This window comes from Ambystoma mexicanum, chromosome 4q (genome assembly GCF_040938575.1).
Source record: "Ambystoma mexicanum isolate Mex_15411 chromosome 4q, UKY_AmexF1_1, whole genome shotgun sequence".
Lineage (NCBI taxonomy): Eukaryota > Metazoa > Chordata > Amphibia > Caudata > Ambystomatidae > Ambystoma > Ambystoma mexicanum.
This window is the reverse complement of record NC_090928.1, coordinates 1,225,029,669-1,225,049,791: the sequence shown is the minus strand read 5'-3', so window position 1 is coordinate 1,225,049,791 and position 20,123 is coordinate 1,225,029,669. Positions and strand designations below refer to the sequence as shown.

General features: G+C 47.4%; 1 protein-coding gene across 1 annotated transcript in view; it reads left to right on the top strand.

Annotated features, from left to right (window-relative positions):
- RSPH9 (radial spoke head component 9) overlaps nucleotides 1-20,123 on the top strand; it is a 160,916-nt gene that overhangs the window by 8,613 nt on the left and 132,180 nt on the right. Inside the window, exon 2 of the mRNA XM_069608775.1 lies at nucleotides 12,033-12,198. Coding sequence (XP_069464876.1) covers nucleotides 12,033-12,198 — 166 coding nt within the window. The remainder of the gene's footprint in view (nucleotides 1-12,032; nucleotides 12,199-20,123) is intronic.

Genomic DNA, 20,123 nt, shown 5'->3' with positions numbered 1-20,123 from the left:
GTCCTAAGAGCTCCTGATTATCACCAACCCTTCATTGTACAAACTGATGCTTCTAATGCAGGTATAGGTGCAGTCCTTAGTCAACTGGATGAGAAAGGTAGGAAACATCCCATTTGTTTCATCAGCAGGAAGTTAAAGGATCCTGAGACAAGGTGGGCAACAATAGAACGTGAATGTGTTGCTATTGTGTGGGCACTGAAGAAGTTTAGACCATACTTGTATGGATCTACTTCCATTATTCAGATTGACCACCAACCCTTGAGATGGCTGATGCAAATGAAAGGGGAAAACCCAAAACTAGGTGGCCAACAATAGAACGTGAATGCTTTGCTATTGTGTGGGCACTGAAGAAGTTTAGACCATACTTGTATGGATCAACTTCCATTATTCAGATTGACCACCAACCCTTGAGATGGCTGTTGCAAATGAAAGGGAAAAACCCAAAACTACTAAGATGGTCAATCTGCCTGCAAGGGTGTGATTTCTCCATTGACCACAGAGCAGGAAGTCATCACCAAAATGCTGATGGTCTCTCTAGGATGTTTATAACCGACTAGAGGTATGAGATCCATCCAGGAATGGATTAAATCCTCCTGTCCTTTAGTCTGGGGGGCAGGGAGGACGAGTGTTAGGGAGAATTCCCATTCAATGGCTAATTTCCCTTACCTAGTGAGTCCCTCAGCAACTTTGCTGGATTTCAGGGGTTTATTTTTTTCCACTTGGTAAGAGTGTGAACCTTTTCTCACTCTTACATGTGTTTTTGCCATGTGTATTTCGACTGTTTGTGTGATCTTGGGCTCTGGAGCCACACCACTCCATGAGCCCCACTTTTTGTGTGTGTTACACAGCACCCTCAGTGCAGTGACACAGGGTTGTCTTTTAGACTTCCCTGGGACTTTACTTTTTCTGGGGCTGACTACTGTCCCCCAGAAACATGTAAAGTTGCCATTAACTTTATATAGTCATAATTTCCACAGATCCAGTACACATCATTTTATATGGAGTTTTGGAAAAGGTTAGTTCCTATCCTTTTTTATCTCTGCCTCCTGGAACCTTGTTTCGCTCCTTTAACATTAAGACCTGGCTGGTGGCAGTGGTATCTACCCTAACTTTTCTACCGCGGTTATATTACATAACATGTAATGTTTTAGGCTAATATAGTAGCCTCGAACATGAAACCCGCTTGACCATATTGGTTTTAATTTGGCTCCGGTTGGGTTTCGTCGTCATTTCTTCTTGTTAAAATCTTTCTTGTGTTTTTACTTTGCGCGGCAAACCAGGTTTGCCTCCTTTGTTCACTGTCGTTTGGCGGGCTTCTCTAGAGAAGCCCTCCTTTTGGCGCCTGGGTGTCTAGGTGGGCTGAATGTGAGGGAGGGGTGTAGTCGCCCCCTGCACAAGGTCTACTTGGAGACCCAAGTCGCACTTTGTGTTCATTGGTTGAGGTGGTTGTCCGGGCTGGACAACCCCCCTGCTGAGTGGTTGATAGCCAGGCTGTGTGAATGGGGGATTTTGGCATAAAAGGCAGGACTCTTGGGCTAGAAGGCAGAGTCGCCACTGGAATTGCAAGGAACCGAAGAAGACGGCTGCTGCACTCCCGAGTACCGGTGAGGCCCTGCTGCAGTCCTGAGCTATCTACCCTTCAACGACAAGAGAAGACCCAGTCCGGAGTCTTCTTCCCTTGAGCCTGGTAGGATCAACCAGCTCACCTTCGACAGCCAGAAGACCCTCTTCTTGGTCGAAATCGCTGCACACAGCTGTAGTGGTCCGGATAGCCATCTGAAGAGCCTCTCCTGTTTTAAAGGAGCGCACCTTTTATTCACTGTTGTTTCGCTGCTTCTGGCTTCATCCCTGGGTACTGCAGATCGCTCCAGACATCGTCCTTCTTGTCACCACGACTGAAGCTCCAGGAACCGTGAGTCTGCAGGAACTACCAGGAACAACTGCAGTGGCACCAGCTTTCTTCAAACGAATAAGGTACTGTGTCCGACTTCGAGGAACTAGGGTGAACCCTTTTCTCCTCACCAAAGGCTTGCCCTTATCTTCCTTCCCTCTTATAACTTTTGCTTCCTTTTGACAATATCTAAGTACTCCTGGCCATCTCGAATCGTGAACTGTTCTAACCTTGTGATCCTCTTCAACAGGACCCCTGTTCCATTGACACTGGCGCAGGCCTATTGACTTTTATCTACGTTTTAGAAAGTGTCTTCTGATTCTATCTGCCTTGACAAAAGTACTGCCTATGATTTTTATCCCCAATTCTCTTGTGTGAACCCAGGTGCTAAGTTTGACTATGGTAACATTTCTCTCGTGAGTACGCCTTTCTTTAGTAAGACCGAACTGTCATTACTGTTAAAAAGTGTTGCGTATTAACCCCTGGTAACGCTTTGTTTCACAACACCGGTCTGTCAAGTTTCTATGTACTTTCCTTGAGTTGAACTGCACAAGGGGAATTGGTTTTGTGTAGTGTATTTGAAGTGTGGTTTTAATTTACTAGAAGTGAAGTGTTTTATGAACAAATGGTTTAAAAATAATTGTACTTTTACTTTTTAACCAGAACTCTTGAGTAAGTGTTTGCTTGGGTCACAGTAATTGTAGTCCTTTGTGTAATCTCTACTACTGCTCATTTGCTCTTGAGATAAGTCTGGCTGCTCAGTCACTGCTACCACTTTTTCTGTGTAGTACAGGCTTGTACCAAAGGTGAAATTGTATTACCACTTGTAGTCTTAATTTTGTGTAGTGGTCCCTAAGGGCACTGCCCAGGATTCTGCCTAACAGCCCTTTCATCTGGTAACAGGAGCCTCTGGCAGAGAGTGTAGGGCAGGAAGGCATAGCGCCATGCCAGATGCCACTCTTGTGACATGTTATCTACCCCTATGGCCTCCTGAAATGGAAAGAGTTTGTCAGACAACACACCCAGTCGAGAGCAAACCAGTTGCAATAACAGGGAGCATTCCACTGAGGAGGTTAAATGGCAGCTGAGGGCATTGACTCTGGTGTTCCGGACCACTTGCAGAAAAGTTGCTCTTAAGGAGAGCATGTTTCGTTCTGCCCAATCCATAATCCACGAGGCAACTTCTTGCCAGGACCGAGTCCCTCCCTGCCTGTTGATGTATGACATGGTCACCTGGTTGTCTGCCCGTACCAAAACAGCTCTCCCCTGGAGATGACGGGCCAAGGCCTAGTCCGATGGAGGCCACCTGCTCCAGAGGAACAGCTGGTTGCAGGTGACCCCGACCAACTTTTCCAGCTGGTATCCACTGTGAGAACAACTGCCAGATGTGGAGCCAGGGGTACTCCTGCAAGAACGTTGTAGTCCGCCTGCCACCATTCCATCCAGCTGGCCAGGTCCATTGACATTGGCACCCAGAGGTTGTAGCCCTGGGAAGAAGCCTGCTAATTGGTTAGAAGATGGTTCACTAGGGGCCCAAGAGGATGTCTCACCCAGGGGATGACAAAAACTCTAGCAGCTGGATAACTCTGCACTTTCAATCACAGGAGGGCATGGGCTCCTCTGGACCTCAGGAGAGCTGAAAGTCAAGACTGGAGAGTCGATGCCCTGGCAGGAGGAAGGGAGACCAATCCCCCTGAAAGTGTCGAACGGGCACCCCACGAATTCCAGCTTCTGGGTCGGTAGTACAGACGACTTCTTTGGGTTTAGGAGCTACCCGACTTGGGTCAGGGTGGAGAAGACCAATTCGGTGTCCCAGGACTAGAGGCAGGGCATGGATTAACCAATCATCTAGGTAAGAATGTACCGCAACCCCCCCCCCGTTCTGGTGTAGAAGACCACTAAGAGGGACCACGACTTTGGTGAAAACTCTGGGTGCAGAGTTTAGCCCGAGCAAGAGAACCTGAAACTGCAGCTGGAGACCTTCTACAGCAAAGAGAAGGAAACTCTGGTGCCCAGGATGGATTGTCACATGAAAGGTAGCATCTTCCACGTCTACCGATGTCAAAAACTCTCCGGGGCTAACTGGGGGATGATGGCCTGAAGAGCTTCCTTCCAAAATGGAATGTTCTTGATAAACTCATTCACCTTCTTGGGTTCGATGATTGGTCTCTAGGCCCCCAAAAGCTCCTGTACAAGGAACAGGATAGAAAAGACCCCTATGTTAATTTCTCTGCGTGGGACTGTAATCACAGCTCCCTTATCCAGTAAATTCATTATTCCCTCTTGCAGAGCCAGCTTCTTTGCCAAATTCCTGGGCCAAGGGGTAACCCCCAACCTCGAGTGTGGGGGAAAAGAAAGGAACACTGTGCAGTATCGCCCTCAGACAATGTCTATTTGAGCTAAAAGTCCAAAAGGCTCCCTCCCAACACCTGTCGAGGGAGCCTGGGAGGAGAGTAATCAAGGAATGGCCTTCAGTCAGGAGGGGGAGGGACGGGCGCTGACATAGCCTTGGCCGGAATGGCCTTGATCATACACCTACCGTGAAAACAGCCCCCCTGTGAGCCTCTGGAAGTTTAAAGTCTCCAAAGGACTAGCACCTGTAACCTTCTCATGGAGCCGATGTCTTGTGCTTGATCGGGGAAGACCGCATAGTCCCATCCTGGGCCTCCTCAACTGGGGACTATTTATTTATTTATTTATGGCATTTATGTAACACCCAAACCCAGCGGTATCACAGTGTTTGTTACAGACAAAAAAGTGAATCAGTAACAGTAAAATAATAAGGCAGTAATTACAAACAGAAATGAATCGTATTTATCAAAGAGCCAAGTTTTGGCTAGTTTTTAAAATTTGTTATAAGATTGTTCATTATTAATGGAAGAGGTTAGAGGGTTCCAGGGTGGGGGCGGAAACCGCCAAGTTGGAGCCCCCTGCCCTTTTGCTCTTGTACTGGGGAGTAACAAGATAAAGACTAGCACTGTGTCTTGGGGTGCAAATAGGTGTTTTCTGAATGATACATTCATTGAGATAAGGCAGAGCTTCTTCGTAGATGTTTTTGTGAGCCAGGGTAAGTGTTTTAAAGACAATCCGATCTTGAATGGGCAACCAGTGGGCATCGCGTCTGGTGGCAGAGATGTGGCCACTGCTATTTGAGCCCAATGGCTGCTCTTAAGGCTTTGTTCTGTAGAAGCTGAAGATTGGATAGGTTAGAAGATGATGTGCCCAAGAGGAGCGCTTTGCAATAGTCCAGTTAGGAGAGGATAAGCGCACGTGCAAGTGTCAAGCAGTTATCATGTGATAGGAATTGTCTACTTAGAGATATGAGTCTGGAAGTGTATGCCTTGGAGTAAAATAGCTTGTTAATCTGTCTGGACATTGTCAGCTCGGCATCCATGTGAACTCCCAGTGTTTTCACCTGTTTTAGGACTGGGGTACCCATGCCATCAATGCAGGGGTAAGAGTAGTTGCTGTCAAGAGTTTTTAGTTGAGAGGAGGAAGCCCACAATGTGAAACTCCGTTTTATCATCATTTAGACAGAGGCTGTGCGTGGCCATCCAGTTTTGAATGTTGCTGAAGACTTTGTTGATAGTGGTGGTGTCCTGTGAGTAATGGGCAGTGATGGGGATGAGGACTTGGGTGTCATCAGCAAAGTTTTGTGTAAGTGATACCCATTGAGTCTCAAGAGGTCAAAGAGGGGTTTAGTATAAGTGTTGTACAATGTACGCGAGAGGCAGAAACCTTTGGCGGGACTTCGAGTGGCACAGGGATGGGGTCAGCTGCCTCTTTGCTGATGAAGACTCTGATGGTATGATCGGATAGGAAGGACTTGATCCAGGAGGTGGCTTCTGGTGAGACGTGAAAGTTGTGACTGAGGTTTTGGCACAGTTTTTCGTGGTCCACTAGGTCGAAAGCAGCAGACCAGTCTAGAAGCAGTAGAATGGTTAGATTTCCGGAGTCACGTATGCTGGCCATCTGTCTTTTTTAGGTCCAGAAGGGTGGTTTCCATGCTGTGTCTATGGCGGAAACCTGATTGGAGCTGTTTAAGAAACGGAAGGTGAAGCAGGAGGTCTCTCTGCGAGATCTTCCCCTTCCACACACAGAGCCAAAAATGCCTTCTAGCTGTCACTTCTGACAGGATCTGGAGGGTAATGGCTCTGAATAGATCATGATAAATGTCTGAGAAAAACACGACCTCCCTCTCCATAATCTCCGGCACGTCCGCACAATCTGCCCCTTCCTCCAAGAGCGAGATAAGCAGGTGAAAATCCTTAAACAGGGATTGGGAAGTATAGCCCAGGTAGGTGCTAGCCATGCCCTCTTATCTCCACCTTCCTGCCAGCCAGTGCCGCACCCTGCGTATACACTGAAGCATGCCCTTCAAAAACAGAGAAGAAGAGAGTCGTTCTTCAGTGTATCCAGGAACTCTTCACCAAACCCCTGCACACGGAAAAGTCAAGACCATCCTCTGGGTATGACGGCCTTATCAGGTTCCTCCCATTCCCTGAAGATAGTGTTCCATATGCTCTGTAGGAAGGGAAGCCCTGCTGGAGGGGCTTTAAAATGCTGGCTGTAGGCATCCTGCGTGATCTCTCCACCTGAGGGGCATTGGAATGCTCAAGGTCCAGAATCGGCAAAAGATGGGCCATAACATCTTCAACAACCCGCTTCCTAGGTAACGTCCTGGACATGTCTCACTTGGCTCGTTCTCATCACCAACAGGGCCTCCCACAGCCCCGGAGGCTGATAAGGACCAGGGGCTGGAGCTTGTGGGGGAGGACAAGGGGAATTCAGGCATCAATGGCCACATTAAATATGTTGACGATGAGGGCCTTCGATTCTGCAGCAGATAAGGTGATAGACACTGATGGTGGAGAGAGAGCGACTAGCCCAGCAGGTCTAGTCAGTCTTGGGGGAGGAGGAGAATGGTGTCTTTTGATTGGGACCTACTCCAGGATCTCCCCTGACCACTGGTCCTCTCCCTTCTCCAAGTTGGGGCTTTTGACCACCTCCTGCTGCGACATTGCATTCTTGAATCCTAGCAGCAATATGCCAGTGAAAACAACACACCCACCGTTAGTCACCTCCATTTATATGGAGTGATGGCTTGTTCATCTGGGTGAGACGGGCTGCCATGTTAGGGGCTTGCTCAACCGTTCAGGAGAAGGCGGCCTGCCCCTAATCTGAAGCAGGCCGCAGAGGTGGAGGAGGCGCCTTCCCTCAATGAGCAGGAGCAAGGCAGGGCGCGGGGACCTCTCATGAAAATAACTCACGAAATGTGTGAGAAGTCCCGTCCCAGAGGCGGGAAGCATCATGAGGTAACCACATAATGCCCAAACGGTCAAAGTTGCAACCAGCAGCCATTAAGTAAGACCCACAGGACCAACATTACATTAGAATAATTGAATGAGTCTGCCAGGGATGTTGCCTAGTGACTACATGAGTGTCTGGCACTACTCCTATTGAATGTCCTTTCTACTATACCTGGGATTTCATTATTATCCCATCTTTAATGTGTGGCCTCCGATGCCATAACTGCTACGTAGGTCTTAGTTTGAGCTGCTGGGCATTGACCCATCTTTTCAGTCCAAGGGTTTGAGGTGGTGATTGAAGGGACTGGACTGCAAAGCATCATTTCTGGGAAAGGTAAAGGTTTAGTCTGTTTGCTGCCATCCATGCATCCACATGTGCAAGGCTTCCTTTTAGGTCTGGACAGTTTTGTTGACAGATTGTTCTTGAGTTTGTAGATCATTTGTGTGTCACCTGCATAGTGTAGTAGGAGTGCCATATAGATGTTGAAAAGAAGAGGCGAGAATGTGGATCCTTGGGTTACTATGCCGGTCAGATGGCGTGGCTGGGATTTGTAGGGGGTCATTATGGTGATTGTAGTTCTACTGGGGAGGAAGGTGATCCATTGTAGAGCGGTTCCTTATATATCAATGTCTCCTAGACTTAGAAGAATCTCATTTCCATTCCTGGGCTAACTCCGGGAAAAGCTGGACATCTCCAAGCTTACACTCCATGCTGAATCTGTTGGTTGTCTCCATGACCATTGGTTGTCTCCATTACCATCAGTCTGGCTTCAGAGCAGCCAGAGGCACGGAAACCACTCTCCTGAACACCCATGAAGATCTGCTCTTTAATCTTGATTCCAGATCTCCCTCTGTCCTCATTCTCCTTGACCTTTCCTCTGCTTTTGATACAGTCAGTCATGCCATCTTTATCAACCGACTCCGCGTGAAACTTGGGCATCACGGATCAGGTCCTGGCGTGGCTGAACTCCTTCCTCCAGGACCGACCCTCCCTGCTCCAACTCGGGTCATTTCTCTCCACCACCTCTCTCTTCACTTGTGGTGTCCCCCAGGGCTCTATCCTCTCACCCTGCCTCTTCAATGTCTATCTGGCCCCTTTGGCCCACCTGATCTCCACCGTCTCTTCTAACTTTCAATTATGCAGATGACACTCGGCTCTCCTTCAGGCTTCCCTCAGCCTCTTCTCCTTCCTCGCTCATTCCTGACTGTCTGTCCGCGATTAAGGAATGGTGCACCTCCAATGATCTCTGCCTCAATGCCAGAAAGACTGAGATCCTTCTCATTGAGACCCCTGCTCTCGCTTTCCCTCTCTCTCTGGCCGCCCTCCGTGGGCTCTCTACCCTTGCCTTCAGGTGAGGCAAAAAACATTGGTATCATCTTCAACTTCACTCTCTCCTTCTCTGCTCATATCACGGACCTTTCCAAGAAGTCCCACTTCCAGCTGCACCTCCACAGAGGCATTCTACCTTTTCTCACCTTCTCCCAGAAGCTCACTGTCTCGAGCTCTGGTTCTCTCCAGGTTGGACTACTGCAACAGCCTCTCTCTCAATCTGACTAACTCTACCTTTTGCCCCCTGCAACTAATCCAGAACAGGACTGTCTCCCAGTAGCTTTAAGGCTCAAGTTCAAGACCCTCTGCCTCGTCCACAAGGCTTTCTGGGGCTGGGGCCCTTGCAATATCCAACTCTCTCTGTCTAAATACCTTCCTTTCAGAGCCCTTCGCTCTCCTACCTCTAACTCTCTGAGGGGCTGGAGCTTCTCCAAGCAGAGAGTCGGAAGTAGATCTATCTCCTCTGCAGTTGCTTCCCTCTGGAACGGCCTCCCCGCCCCTCTCAGACTTGATCCGGATCACCTGAAATTCCGAAAGCTGCTCAAGACCTTTCTTTTCTTCTCTGCCTTCTCTCTCTCTCGCTTCCTTGCTAACCTACCTGTCTGCTACTCTGACTGGTTGTTTGGTACTCTCAGAGCCTCACTGGGTACCAGGCACCTCCATGACTAGTCATCCTTGCACAGCCTCCTGGCCTACTGCTCACTTAGGGGCTGTAACTGCAACTCCTACAACCCCCCTGCCTCCTTGCACGTACTCAGAGCCTTGCTGCCCTGGCTGCACTTACTCAAAGCCATGTTGACCTAATTGCACTTCCTCCTCCCCTCTCCCCTGCATCTCCCCCCTCTCCCTTCTCCACTGCATTTCTCGTTGTCGCACATGCTCAATCTGAATGACACAAGGCCTAGTAGGACTGTTTGGGCCTCATTACGAGTTTGGCAGCAGCCATGGAGCTATTAGCTATTAGCTCCATGGCTGCCGCCAAACCGGGCTCCTTTACCGGGTTGCCTGAATGGGGAATTACCGGGCCATTCTGAGTTCGGAGGGCACGGTAATTCCGCCCTCAGTGAACCCGGGCCCGGACTTTCCCCATTCCCATTTGAGCCCACATAGGGCTCAATGGGAATGGAAGAGGGAGCTAACAACGGGCCGATTACGACCGGCCCGTTGTTAGCTCCCTCTTCCCCTCGCGGGACCCGGTAAGGACGCCTGGTTTTACCAGGCGTCCTTACCGGGTCCGGCGAGGGGACCTCGTAATCAGGCGGAATGGTGTTAACGGGCCCGCCACCATTAGCGGAGCCCGTTAACCCATTCCGCCTGACTTGTAATGAGGCCCTTTGTCTTGTCTTCCCTCTATTTCCCCTCCCTTGTCTTGTGGCACCTAGAAACACTTGTGTACTGGTGCGTTATAAATACCAAATCATATCATACGTCCGGGATCCTGCTATGGAATTGTCTTCTTTCTCAAACCCAATGTCAAAAATCTGTGCTATCTAGTAGGTAGGGCATGGGAATCATCTGATCATGACTGCATTTAATCAATAATAGCCCCTCCCTTGGGCTTCACTAGCCAGTAATGGCCCAAGGACCAAAACGCTGAGCCCCAGCACCGTTTACGGCTGGTGAATCCTACGGGATGGAGTATTGCTATTAGCACTTGGGTAATCCTATCCCGGGTGCTGAGTGCAATGCGTTTGTATGAGATTCCAGTCTGCAGTGAGTTTGTAAGCCTTTGTTTTACACAAATACTTTACATGGGCGCCATGGAAATGGAGGACGGGGCACCATGCAACACCCCTCTTCCATTATAATGGCCGCCTAGGCGGGGAGCTGCCCACACTGCCGCAACCCAGAAAGGTAAGTGGGGGATGGAAGGGAAGGAAGTGGAGCAGACTGTGGAAGCAGTGGGGAGTGGGAGGGAAACTGGTGGGCATGTGCGAGTTGAGGAAAGCTTGGTCAGATTGCAACCTTGGATCGCATGAGTCAGCCTGCGTTTTGAGCAATGTGATTGGGCCGCCACACCCACCCCGGGCACTATTTAAAATGAATGCTTTCAAACAAGTTTGTGCAACAAAACTAGTTCTAGGCTTGCTTGCAGTGTGATCATCCTGCTAACAGTTATATTTCTTAATGCCACAACTGATTGTCTATGGGTGTCCTCTATTATGGGTATTTTGGAGAATCACAGCTGACAATTGGTTATTCTGTGCCTATTCATTGGATACAAAGGGTTAGCCCCCACACATTTCTTAAGTAGGCATGTATGATTTGCATGCTAGTGCTTATGGCAGACTCTGGTGGGCTCTCCTGGCCCTCCAAGGAAGCCTGGTGTGTTGTCTATGACCCCACCAGCCTTCATGATTCCCTCTGTGTGGGTGGCCTCACTTGTGTAGAGACCCATCAGCACCACCAACCCTTTGTTTTGGTGTTGCACGACTTGGGCTTCTCATGCAACTAAAGCATTTGTTTAAAAGTCTTTCTTTATATGAAAGCGGGCACCCTCTAAATGTCACGGGATCTGTGCGGTTAGGAAATTATGGCGAAAGGGGTCGCTTTACAACAGGTAGGCCACAATTGGAGAATTCTCACCATGGTTTGTATCAAAAATCTGTATACTGCTCCCTATGGGGCACTTTAGCAGGTAAAGAATATTCTTTAAATCCCCATCTGATCCTATATTGGCAAAGTGGATGCAGTTTGAGACCTCCAATGGCAAGGAGCAGAACCATCTAAAGTTGAGGATTCCTGGGGTACAGGGGACAGCGTATGTTCTATTATGGTGGAAAACCTTTATACTTCAGTTAATGATCCACATAGTAGTGTTAAAACACCATTCTTGTCTTTCGTGGGGTGAAGGAAAGGGGCAAAGGCGGGTGGGGAGGCAAAGAGGGTACAGAGTTTGACGAATAGAGACAGTTTTGGAAAAACATGAGCAGGGACAGCAGCAAGGGAGGGGTAATGTTCGTGGGAGTTTGATGAGTGTTGATTTAACAGGTAGATCGAGGATAGTGTGCAGATTTAAGAATGGGAGTCGTATTATGTCTGTGACTAGTCATGGTGTTTTCATGAAGATAGTTCGCGAGACAAAGCTCAAAGGGCTAGAAGTGATGGGTGGCTGTGTGATGGGCTCAAGAGGTGCCCAAGCAGACCCTTAAAGGTTAATGTGCTTGCCTTCCATTAACTGGCCTAAAACAAACTCCAGAATAATGATGCAGGCTCTGCTTAGCCTGGCTTCCAGGGGCAGCAGAGCCGAGAGTAGCCCATGTGGAAGAGCACCCTTCGGTGATTTTGGAGAGAGGCCCTACACATGTGAGTTGTTAGAGTGGAAGGCTTCAGAATTCCAGTGCTTGTCAGGTAGAAGTCACTCTAAAGGGTGCACTTGCAGAGTGGAGCGCATGAGCAGTCTTTAGTGCTTCCATGAGAAGAGCTATCTGTATTTTAGGGTGATTAGATGATGTTGGTTTCCACTCTACCCCAAATGATTTCTATGTTTGTTTGCTGGCAGTTTGAACGGAATAGACTGGAGCCTTCTACCGCCTGCTACTGAGGAGATCGTTGAACAGTGCTCCGGTGTGAAGGGCCGTTTCATGGGGGACCCGGCCCATGAATACGAATACACCGTGAAGAAGATGATGGGGGAGGGTGATGCCGCTTACGTAGAAAACATCACAGTAAGTACCATCAAGATCAGCCTATGCAAGGACATGCGTGCGGAGAAGCGGCCACAAGGATGGATGTGTGGGAAGGGGCTGGATGGCAAAATATAATATTCACCACTCCTGTGAGTGCAATCTCTTTTGATTTTCTAGGTGAGGAGTTCCTCGGTCAACCATAGTGCAGTGTTCTTGTTTTATTCAGACTGTTGGCTGTCCCAGCAATGGGGAGCAGTTGCTTTTTTGTGTTGCACAAGTATCTTTTGGCTTGGGATGGTCTGCCAATGAAAACATGTTTATGCTTACATTCACTATAAAGGTTTTCAAGATAAAAGATTTGATAAATGGGGATTCGATATACAGGATTCAATATAAACACTGTATACCAGATTATGCTGCGTCTCTGTGTGTCTACCATGCCTGCCTTTTCTTTCTCTTCTGTTTTCTTTTAGTGAGGAGAAGGGTCCTGTACGAGCCATGTTTTGAGAAGGGCTATCGGAAGAGGGAAGTTCAAGTGGAAAGGATCATCTGTTGGCTAAAATTCCCCCCTTTCTGCAATCTGTTTGCTGTACTTTGTCACAACCAACATCCATAGTTTTTTTCATTATTAAGAATGAACAAAGCCTTTTTCCTATGGTGGTGATAGTTTTAGGTTACCTGGATTTTGGTTGTAAATTGGTGGTAGACTTTTTGCTTTCGGTAACAGCTCATCCCTCCAATCAAACCTGTCCTGTGTACGCAGACCCCACAGGCGATGAGATCTTTGTAGGGTAGCTGCGCCACCTTCTAATTTGCAGTAGTGATTTGAGGCCTGAAGCCCATGCTGATTCATTTTGTCAGCCAAGAAGAGAAGGTCTCACCAATCCTGGTTGGCATTTACATGGCATTTACATGGCATCACTGGCTTGCATCCTGGATGCCCACCACTAAATAAGCAAGTCCATAATCTATGTAAAACTAGAAGAGGCCTTGGTGGGACATCATCAAGTGTCAAACTGCCTAGAGAATGCTGACCAGTAGATGCAACTAAGCAGGTCTTCCTTATTACTGCTGAGCACCATTTTGACAAAAACATATGGATAGTGGGACCTTGCGCATCTCCCAATGATCTCACAGGAAATATCAGGTGTACTTTTACACAATGATCAACAATTGTTTGTTAAACAATGTAGAAAATTCAAGGTCGCAGCATCCTAATAATCATTGATTGATATGATATACGACACAAACAACTATCTACTAACATTAGCAAAGGCAGAGTTCAGATTGGTTACATTGCAAGGCTTGCGAGCTACAGCATGATGGTAGCAGTTGCTACACTAAATGGTGCCTGTGCGAACAGGCCCTTTGGGGATAATCCTGGAGATGACTGGATATGAAATGGGACTGCATCAGTCAACAAGAGCAAGTTCTTGTCCTTTGGGAACCGCAGTATTAAAATATTCCCATCCCCGAAATCTATGATCGATTGGCTTATCTCTAAGTAGAGACTATTTTCTTTATAAGCATGACAAGAGAACATATTACACCTGCGTGTTGTCCTTTCCTCTTCTTCCTGATAAGTTCACACCTTTTAGCTTTGTGATGGCGCTCCGCTGTCATGGTGTAAATAGATGGATGCACACATTTACCTGATGATCTTTTGTATTTCCTGTATCTCCGTCGTAACCAAACCTGAACATACTTTTGTAGAAGAGGGCGGAGCGTCCTCTGATGGGCCCATAGGTCAGAGCTCACCCTCGGGTACCTGTAAAATAAGATAGCTGCACCTTGAGGAGGATGGGGTGCAGGATTCTCTTACACTGACACAATTCAATAAGGATAACTCAATAGTTTGGCAAAGGGAAGCCCGTTTAATACAAGTACAAAAAACAGGGAAACAAATGTTAATCAACAGTGTTGCGATCGTCTGTCTCGCTTCAACTCCCAAAATCTTCATTCAGACAGCAATAGTTCTAGTACATTCTCATCATCATTGACTTGTAACACTCAAAGTTTGTCATGCAATTCTATTGGTTGGAAAAGGTAACTTTACTATATGTATTATATCTGTATATGGTAACAGAGCGTGAGGATTGGATAACTCTTATCGGGTGGGCGTCTATGCCCATCCCACTACATCACGCATGATAGACGTCACTACACGCATGACGTCTAATTGGTTCTACAAGCTTTAGGACCCTAGATTATGTGGTCCATTGTGATTGGGTGGGTTACACCCCTAGGCATAAATCTCCACTTTAATTAGCAGCATGCTGAATGGACACCCAGAGGCGGAGTGCCACAAGATTCACCCTGCCTCCCTTCCATCAATCAGTACTTTTAGGGCTATGTGTCAATTAGTTGGGTGAGGATGGCCTCGAAACTGTAGCTTCTTATCAGGAAAAGTTATGGTATCCTTGGGTTCTGGGTGACATCAGACGTTGGTACCTCTTCGCCCTTGGCTGGTCACGTGTCTTTTCACCGTGAATCTGCTTCATTTTCCTTGTATTCGTGTATTTGATTCTCCTTCGGCCTCGCCACCTGCCTGGGGCCACTTTATCTCGACCTTCACTGGCTGGCTGGTATGCTCTGAAGTTTCGATTCTCCGAGGTTGCGGCTCTCCTCCCTTCCTTAGATAGACTTCGAATTCCCAGGCATGAGCTGCTTCTTACTGAGTTTCGATTCCGCTTTTTCTTCTGACTTTGGCTGGAATATGAATCTTGGCCTTGTCAGCCCCGTGCAGCTTGGGCTTAATTCTGCTTTACAAAATGGAGTCGCACTTGTATACTGTGCTTCATTGAGGTAGATATATAATTGGCGCATGCCGCTCTATTCTTCTACTAAGCATTGCAAGCAGTTCCATTTTCTTAGCTTCGTGCGTTCCAAGCCTATTTACAGGCATCTGTTAGTTGCACATTTTCATCTCACTTCATGGTTACGTTTCTTTGTGCTGCAACGTTGTTTCTTCATTTACGTCTGTTGCACCATTATTCATAACTTTTCGACTTGTGTCTCATCCTTTTCGCTTGTCGTTTATGTTCATCTGTACGACTGCCTGAGTTCTTATGTCATCACCATTTGCCTTCCATTAAGGCTCTTTGGGTCTCTTTGGGGACAGTTTGTAAGTAGTCTTCACTTCGTGTTAACTGCTGGTACGGTTGCCTCAGTGGGTACCGGGCTGCCCAAGGTTCTCTGGTTATAGGCACTTCAACAGGTATTGCTCTTCTGATGGGCACTGGGCAGAGTCCTAGAGCTGTTCTCTGTTGGCTCATTTGTTCCTCATACGTCACATACCTTGGCAAGTATGTTCCTGGTACCTCTAAATGTGGGGTTGGGGTGTAGGCCATGTCTGGGACCTCCTCTACACTTTCAGTTCCGCCGGCTATGTGAACGAAATGTATAGTGCCTCCAATTAAACACTAGGGACTCTTTAATGGAAAACCAAAAACAGAAACCCTACATATGTTTAAGGGTACATAAGACACAAATACCACTAATTCCCCTTTGACAGAAAGCTGTTTGGTGAGGATGGGATAGACCGAGTTAAAATTAAAAAAAAGTTTACAATAAAACCATGCAGATAATTCAGTTTCTGAAACGGAGGTCTTTTAATGTAAACTCCCCACGGCCCCACCTCCTCTCGGCATGCTGCGTGCCAAAATTATTATGGTCTCAAGTTCCTTTGCTGAAATGGTCTTTTGACACCACAGCACTAGCGCTGCAGTGGCAGCGGCACTGGTTCAAAGGTCACTTGTGCATTATTTATAGCTCCTGGAGCACAATGTTTGAACAGGTAGCAGTGACATTTTAATCATCTGTACCTCTGATTCAAAGTCTAATCATTCTGTACCATAGCAGACAGGTGGCACAATAAACTGTACATAGAAGCCATACCTTATTATGACTTGGTAGCTACTACAGTTACACAATTATACAGCCACAGCATTTGATATCGTATTAGTGCCAGCATGGTGAGCAGTGCTTAACTTTGACGGAACTGATGTGTATTAGCTGTCTGGTGTAGATGTCTGAACAACAGCCATGTGGGACATTACCCAGGTAGCTGCTTCTTTCATCCCCCTGAGGAAGACGAGCACCTTTCTCCAAAGGCACATGAACCCTCTCACGGAAGTCCTCTGTGAATCAGTCCTTCAAAGGCAGTCCTTCAAAGCCACACTCACACCGGGTTGCTGATCAATGGAGCCTTTTTGAAGTCAGCAGACATGGGAAGAGGTGGAATTAGAGTAGTCAAGAAGAGCAGGTAGGCCAGGAGAGGGATTCAGACATCTTCATTTCTGCTCTGGTAGTCTAAAACCTCCTGCCCCTCCCCACTTCTTGCAAACAAAGCGCTCTTGGTATAATATCAGAAGGCAAAGGACACTTGTTGCAGCAGCCAAGATTGGACACTTGACAACAGGCTTGCTCGGGACCAATCTCCTGTAACATTTTGCGTTCATAATGGAAAGAAGCCCTTCTCTTAGTTGATTCATTTTTGGACTCTCGGAAGGAAGACTCACTGGAACTCTTGAGAAAGCATCCTGTTCCAAAGTCCTCTGCCAGAGAGGTGATGGCAGAGTGCTTCAAGACATATTAGAGCTCTGCCCCCTAACCATCCCCGGGTAGTAGTCTAGGTGAGACTGCTGTGGACCAAGTCCTCTCTGCTGCATGTGAATTGGGACCAAGTTCCTGCTCACTGCATGTGAAGGACCCCCGGTAGGTGTCGAATAACGTCCTGGAGTGGAAGTGCGGAACTATGGACTCCCTTGATCATTTTAGCCAGGGTTGTTGCTAGGTCTGGAAAAGATCTGGGGCTACGCTAATGTCGGGACTATCGGGACTCTGGGCTAGGTAGCCTTTTGGGTGTAGCCCCTGCGATTCTATATGGGTCTACAACCAAAAGACTCGGGGCTATAGCCACCAAAGCCCCCCCAAACCCCTAGCAATTCTTCTTTTCATCAACCTATATGTCCAGAAGACACCTGGCCCCGTTTTATCGCCTCAAGACCATTTCAAGACCATTTCAAGCTGGCTCGACCACACTTGACTCATTTTGAGCTGCTACAGGACCCACAGTGCTCCTTTTGGCATTTGACGATCTTCAAACTGCTTACTGCTCTTGAAGCCATCTAGACTCCGGCTTCACAGATTGAAGTGAGGGAGGATAACTCAGGGGCAACGTGCTCGCCTTGGAAGTAAAATGACGCAGAGAAACACATGTTCGATCCCTGGGTCCGCGCTTAGAAATCTCCACGTCATATCATATCATATATCACCTTGCTGCCACACAATGTTATGTTAAAGGTTTTTTATAGTGCGCACTATGTCAGGGTCCGGCTTGAACGAATTCCACAGGAGCTGATGCTGGCCCCACAGACCCTCACTAGGAGTTCACCTCTCAACCCTAAAGTAAAGCTGAGCTGAGAACCCCAAGAAAGGGAAAGGGGAATTTGGATAAAATAACAAAAGAGACACTGCAGCCCTGCAACCGTCTGGTAGGCTCTGGTATCTGTAGTAAACAAATACACATAGTTACTTATACATTAGTATAGACTTCTTATCTTAAATTATTTTGGAAACAACTCTAACCTCTTTACCTCTTAAACCTCTGTTTAAGACTTGGAGGTTCATTATCTGCATGGAGTATAGAACAATTGTAGTACTTTAGAGCATATTATCACTAGCCATTCAAGTCTCTTTAGAATCCTAAGTAATGACTCTTGCAAGCAGTTCACTGACTTAGATATTCTTGTTTGCTTCTTAAGAACATTAAACTCTATGAGATTTGAGTTTTAAATGCTTTTAAAAACAATGCAGTCTTTTCTAAGAAGTATTGAATTCCTTTTGCGTGAAGGTTACTTAAATGAAACTTGTTAACTTTCTTGAATGCTGCTGCTCCTGCTTCTGCGTGTGAATCTTTCCTTTTTACAAGTGCGAACGTTTTGGGATGAACACGCGAATTCACAAGGCGTGAAAATTGTCCTCGCGCTGAAAAAATCACACGCGCACCGTACTAAGGGGAAAACACGTACACGCGCTAAAAAGCACACGCGCATCTTAAATAATTCACGTACGCGTGTAAAACGTGCATGCGATTAAAAATCACACGCGCACCGTAATAAAGAGAAAACACGTACACATGCTAAAAGCACAAGCGCATCTTAAATAATTCGCGTACGCATGTAAAACATGCACGCGATGAAAAACACACGCGACGTAAAAATGGACTTGCGCTCTATCGCAACCAAACACCAGCTGTCGTACGCAACGTCACTTACGCGAAAATTGTACACGCGCTAAAAACAACTTGCGCTCTGTAAAAATGGGCTCGCGCTCTATCGCTCTGCATACCCGCGCGCTCCCATAACGACGTTGCTGAAGTCACGAGGCCTCGCGCGCGCGGTACGCAGTCTTGAAACACTTTCCATGTAATTTATAACATTAAAACTTGCGCGCACAGTCTTTACACTTGTCTGCTTACTGTATTTAAACTGTAAACTTCTCTCGGTTAATTTTAAACTTCTTAACACTTTAACTTCTTATTAGAAGTGGAAATTTTCTGTAAAAATCTTTAAGCTTTAAAAAGAACGATCCCACCTGAGGTCTTCTTGTTCACTCTGGCTCAGCAAACGATTCTCTTACTTCTCTGGTAAATCTTCTGAACTCTGAAAGGCCTTACTTAAGGAGCTTAACAAATGTACAACCAGCCACTGAATTTCTTTGGATGAAAGGCAGTTTAGAATCTTGCTCACCTCCCCAGAATCCAACCCATTATCCTTTCAGCCAATCGGACAAACCAAAAGTAGCATTGTTCCTTAAACCAATCAAATTAAGTTTCTTTCTCTCCATCTTAACTTGGGCTACCACAATGTCAATTCTATGTACATACTCTTTCAGGTCACTACTCTAGCCAGCCCTGACACACTATCACCACCTGTGTGGTCCCTTGACGCTCTCACAATCACTGGCTCGACTCTGTGGACGCTACAATTTGAACTGGGTCATCGACCTGCTGGAAGCCTGCGACTCGGTCGCTTTGAATACAGACTCGACCCAGCAGAAGCATTGTACCACTGCTGACTTGATGGCCACCTCAAACCGCTTGACGTCATTGACTCTACTGTCTCCAATACCGACTGATTCCAATGGGAGCCTGCAAATCGATGCCGACTCGCTATTTGAAACACATGACTCGAACGCCTCAATACCGACTCTGCTGCACTAACATGCCCAGAAGCCTGTCTCGGCGCTGCTGAGCCCCAAATACAAGATACAAAAAGTGCTTGAAGAGGTTCAGTCCACCAGGTATGCCTTAAAAGGGCGACTTGTTTGTCTTGCAATCAGAGAATCCAGACTCAAACTGCAAGACTTATCCTTGGCATCAAGCCCAGGGACCGCATCTCTCCAGCCCTAAAAGCTCTCCACTGGCTCCTGATTGCGGCAAGGATCAAGTCCAAGACCCTCTGCATCATCCACACGGCTTTCTGGGGCCTGGGACCACGCTACATCAAACTGTCTCTCTTTCTCTCTCTCTCTCTCTCTCTCTCTCTCTCTCTCTCTAAATACCTCCCTGCTAGAGCCCTTCAGTCTTCTAACTCCAACTCTCTGCAGATCAGACACATTTCCAAATAGAGAGTGGGGGTTAGATATCTCTCTTCTGCAGGAGCTTCCCTCTGGAATGGCCTCCCTGCCCCTTTCAGACTTGAGCCGGATCTCCTTAAGTTCTAGAAGTTTCTCAAGGCTCTCCTTTTCTCTTCTTCCTTCCCTATCGCCCTCCCCTGCTAATGTTCCCCTTTGCCCATTTGATGGGCTGCCAGGTAGCCTCTGATTCATACAGGGCACCAGGCCCTCTTCGCCCAGTCTACCCCAGCACGTTGGTCTCTTCTGACCCCTTCTGCCCCCTTCCTGCCCTTGCGGGCTCCCTCACCCTGCACTAGCCTGGCTGGGCCTGCACCCCTATTGAG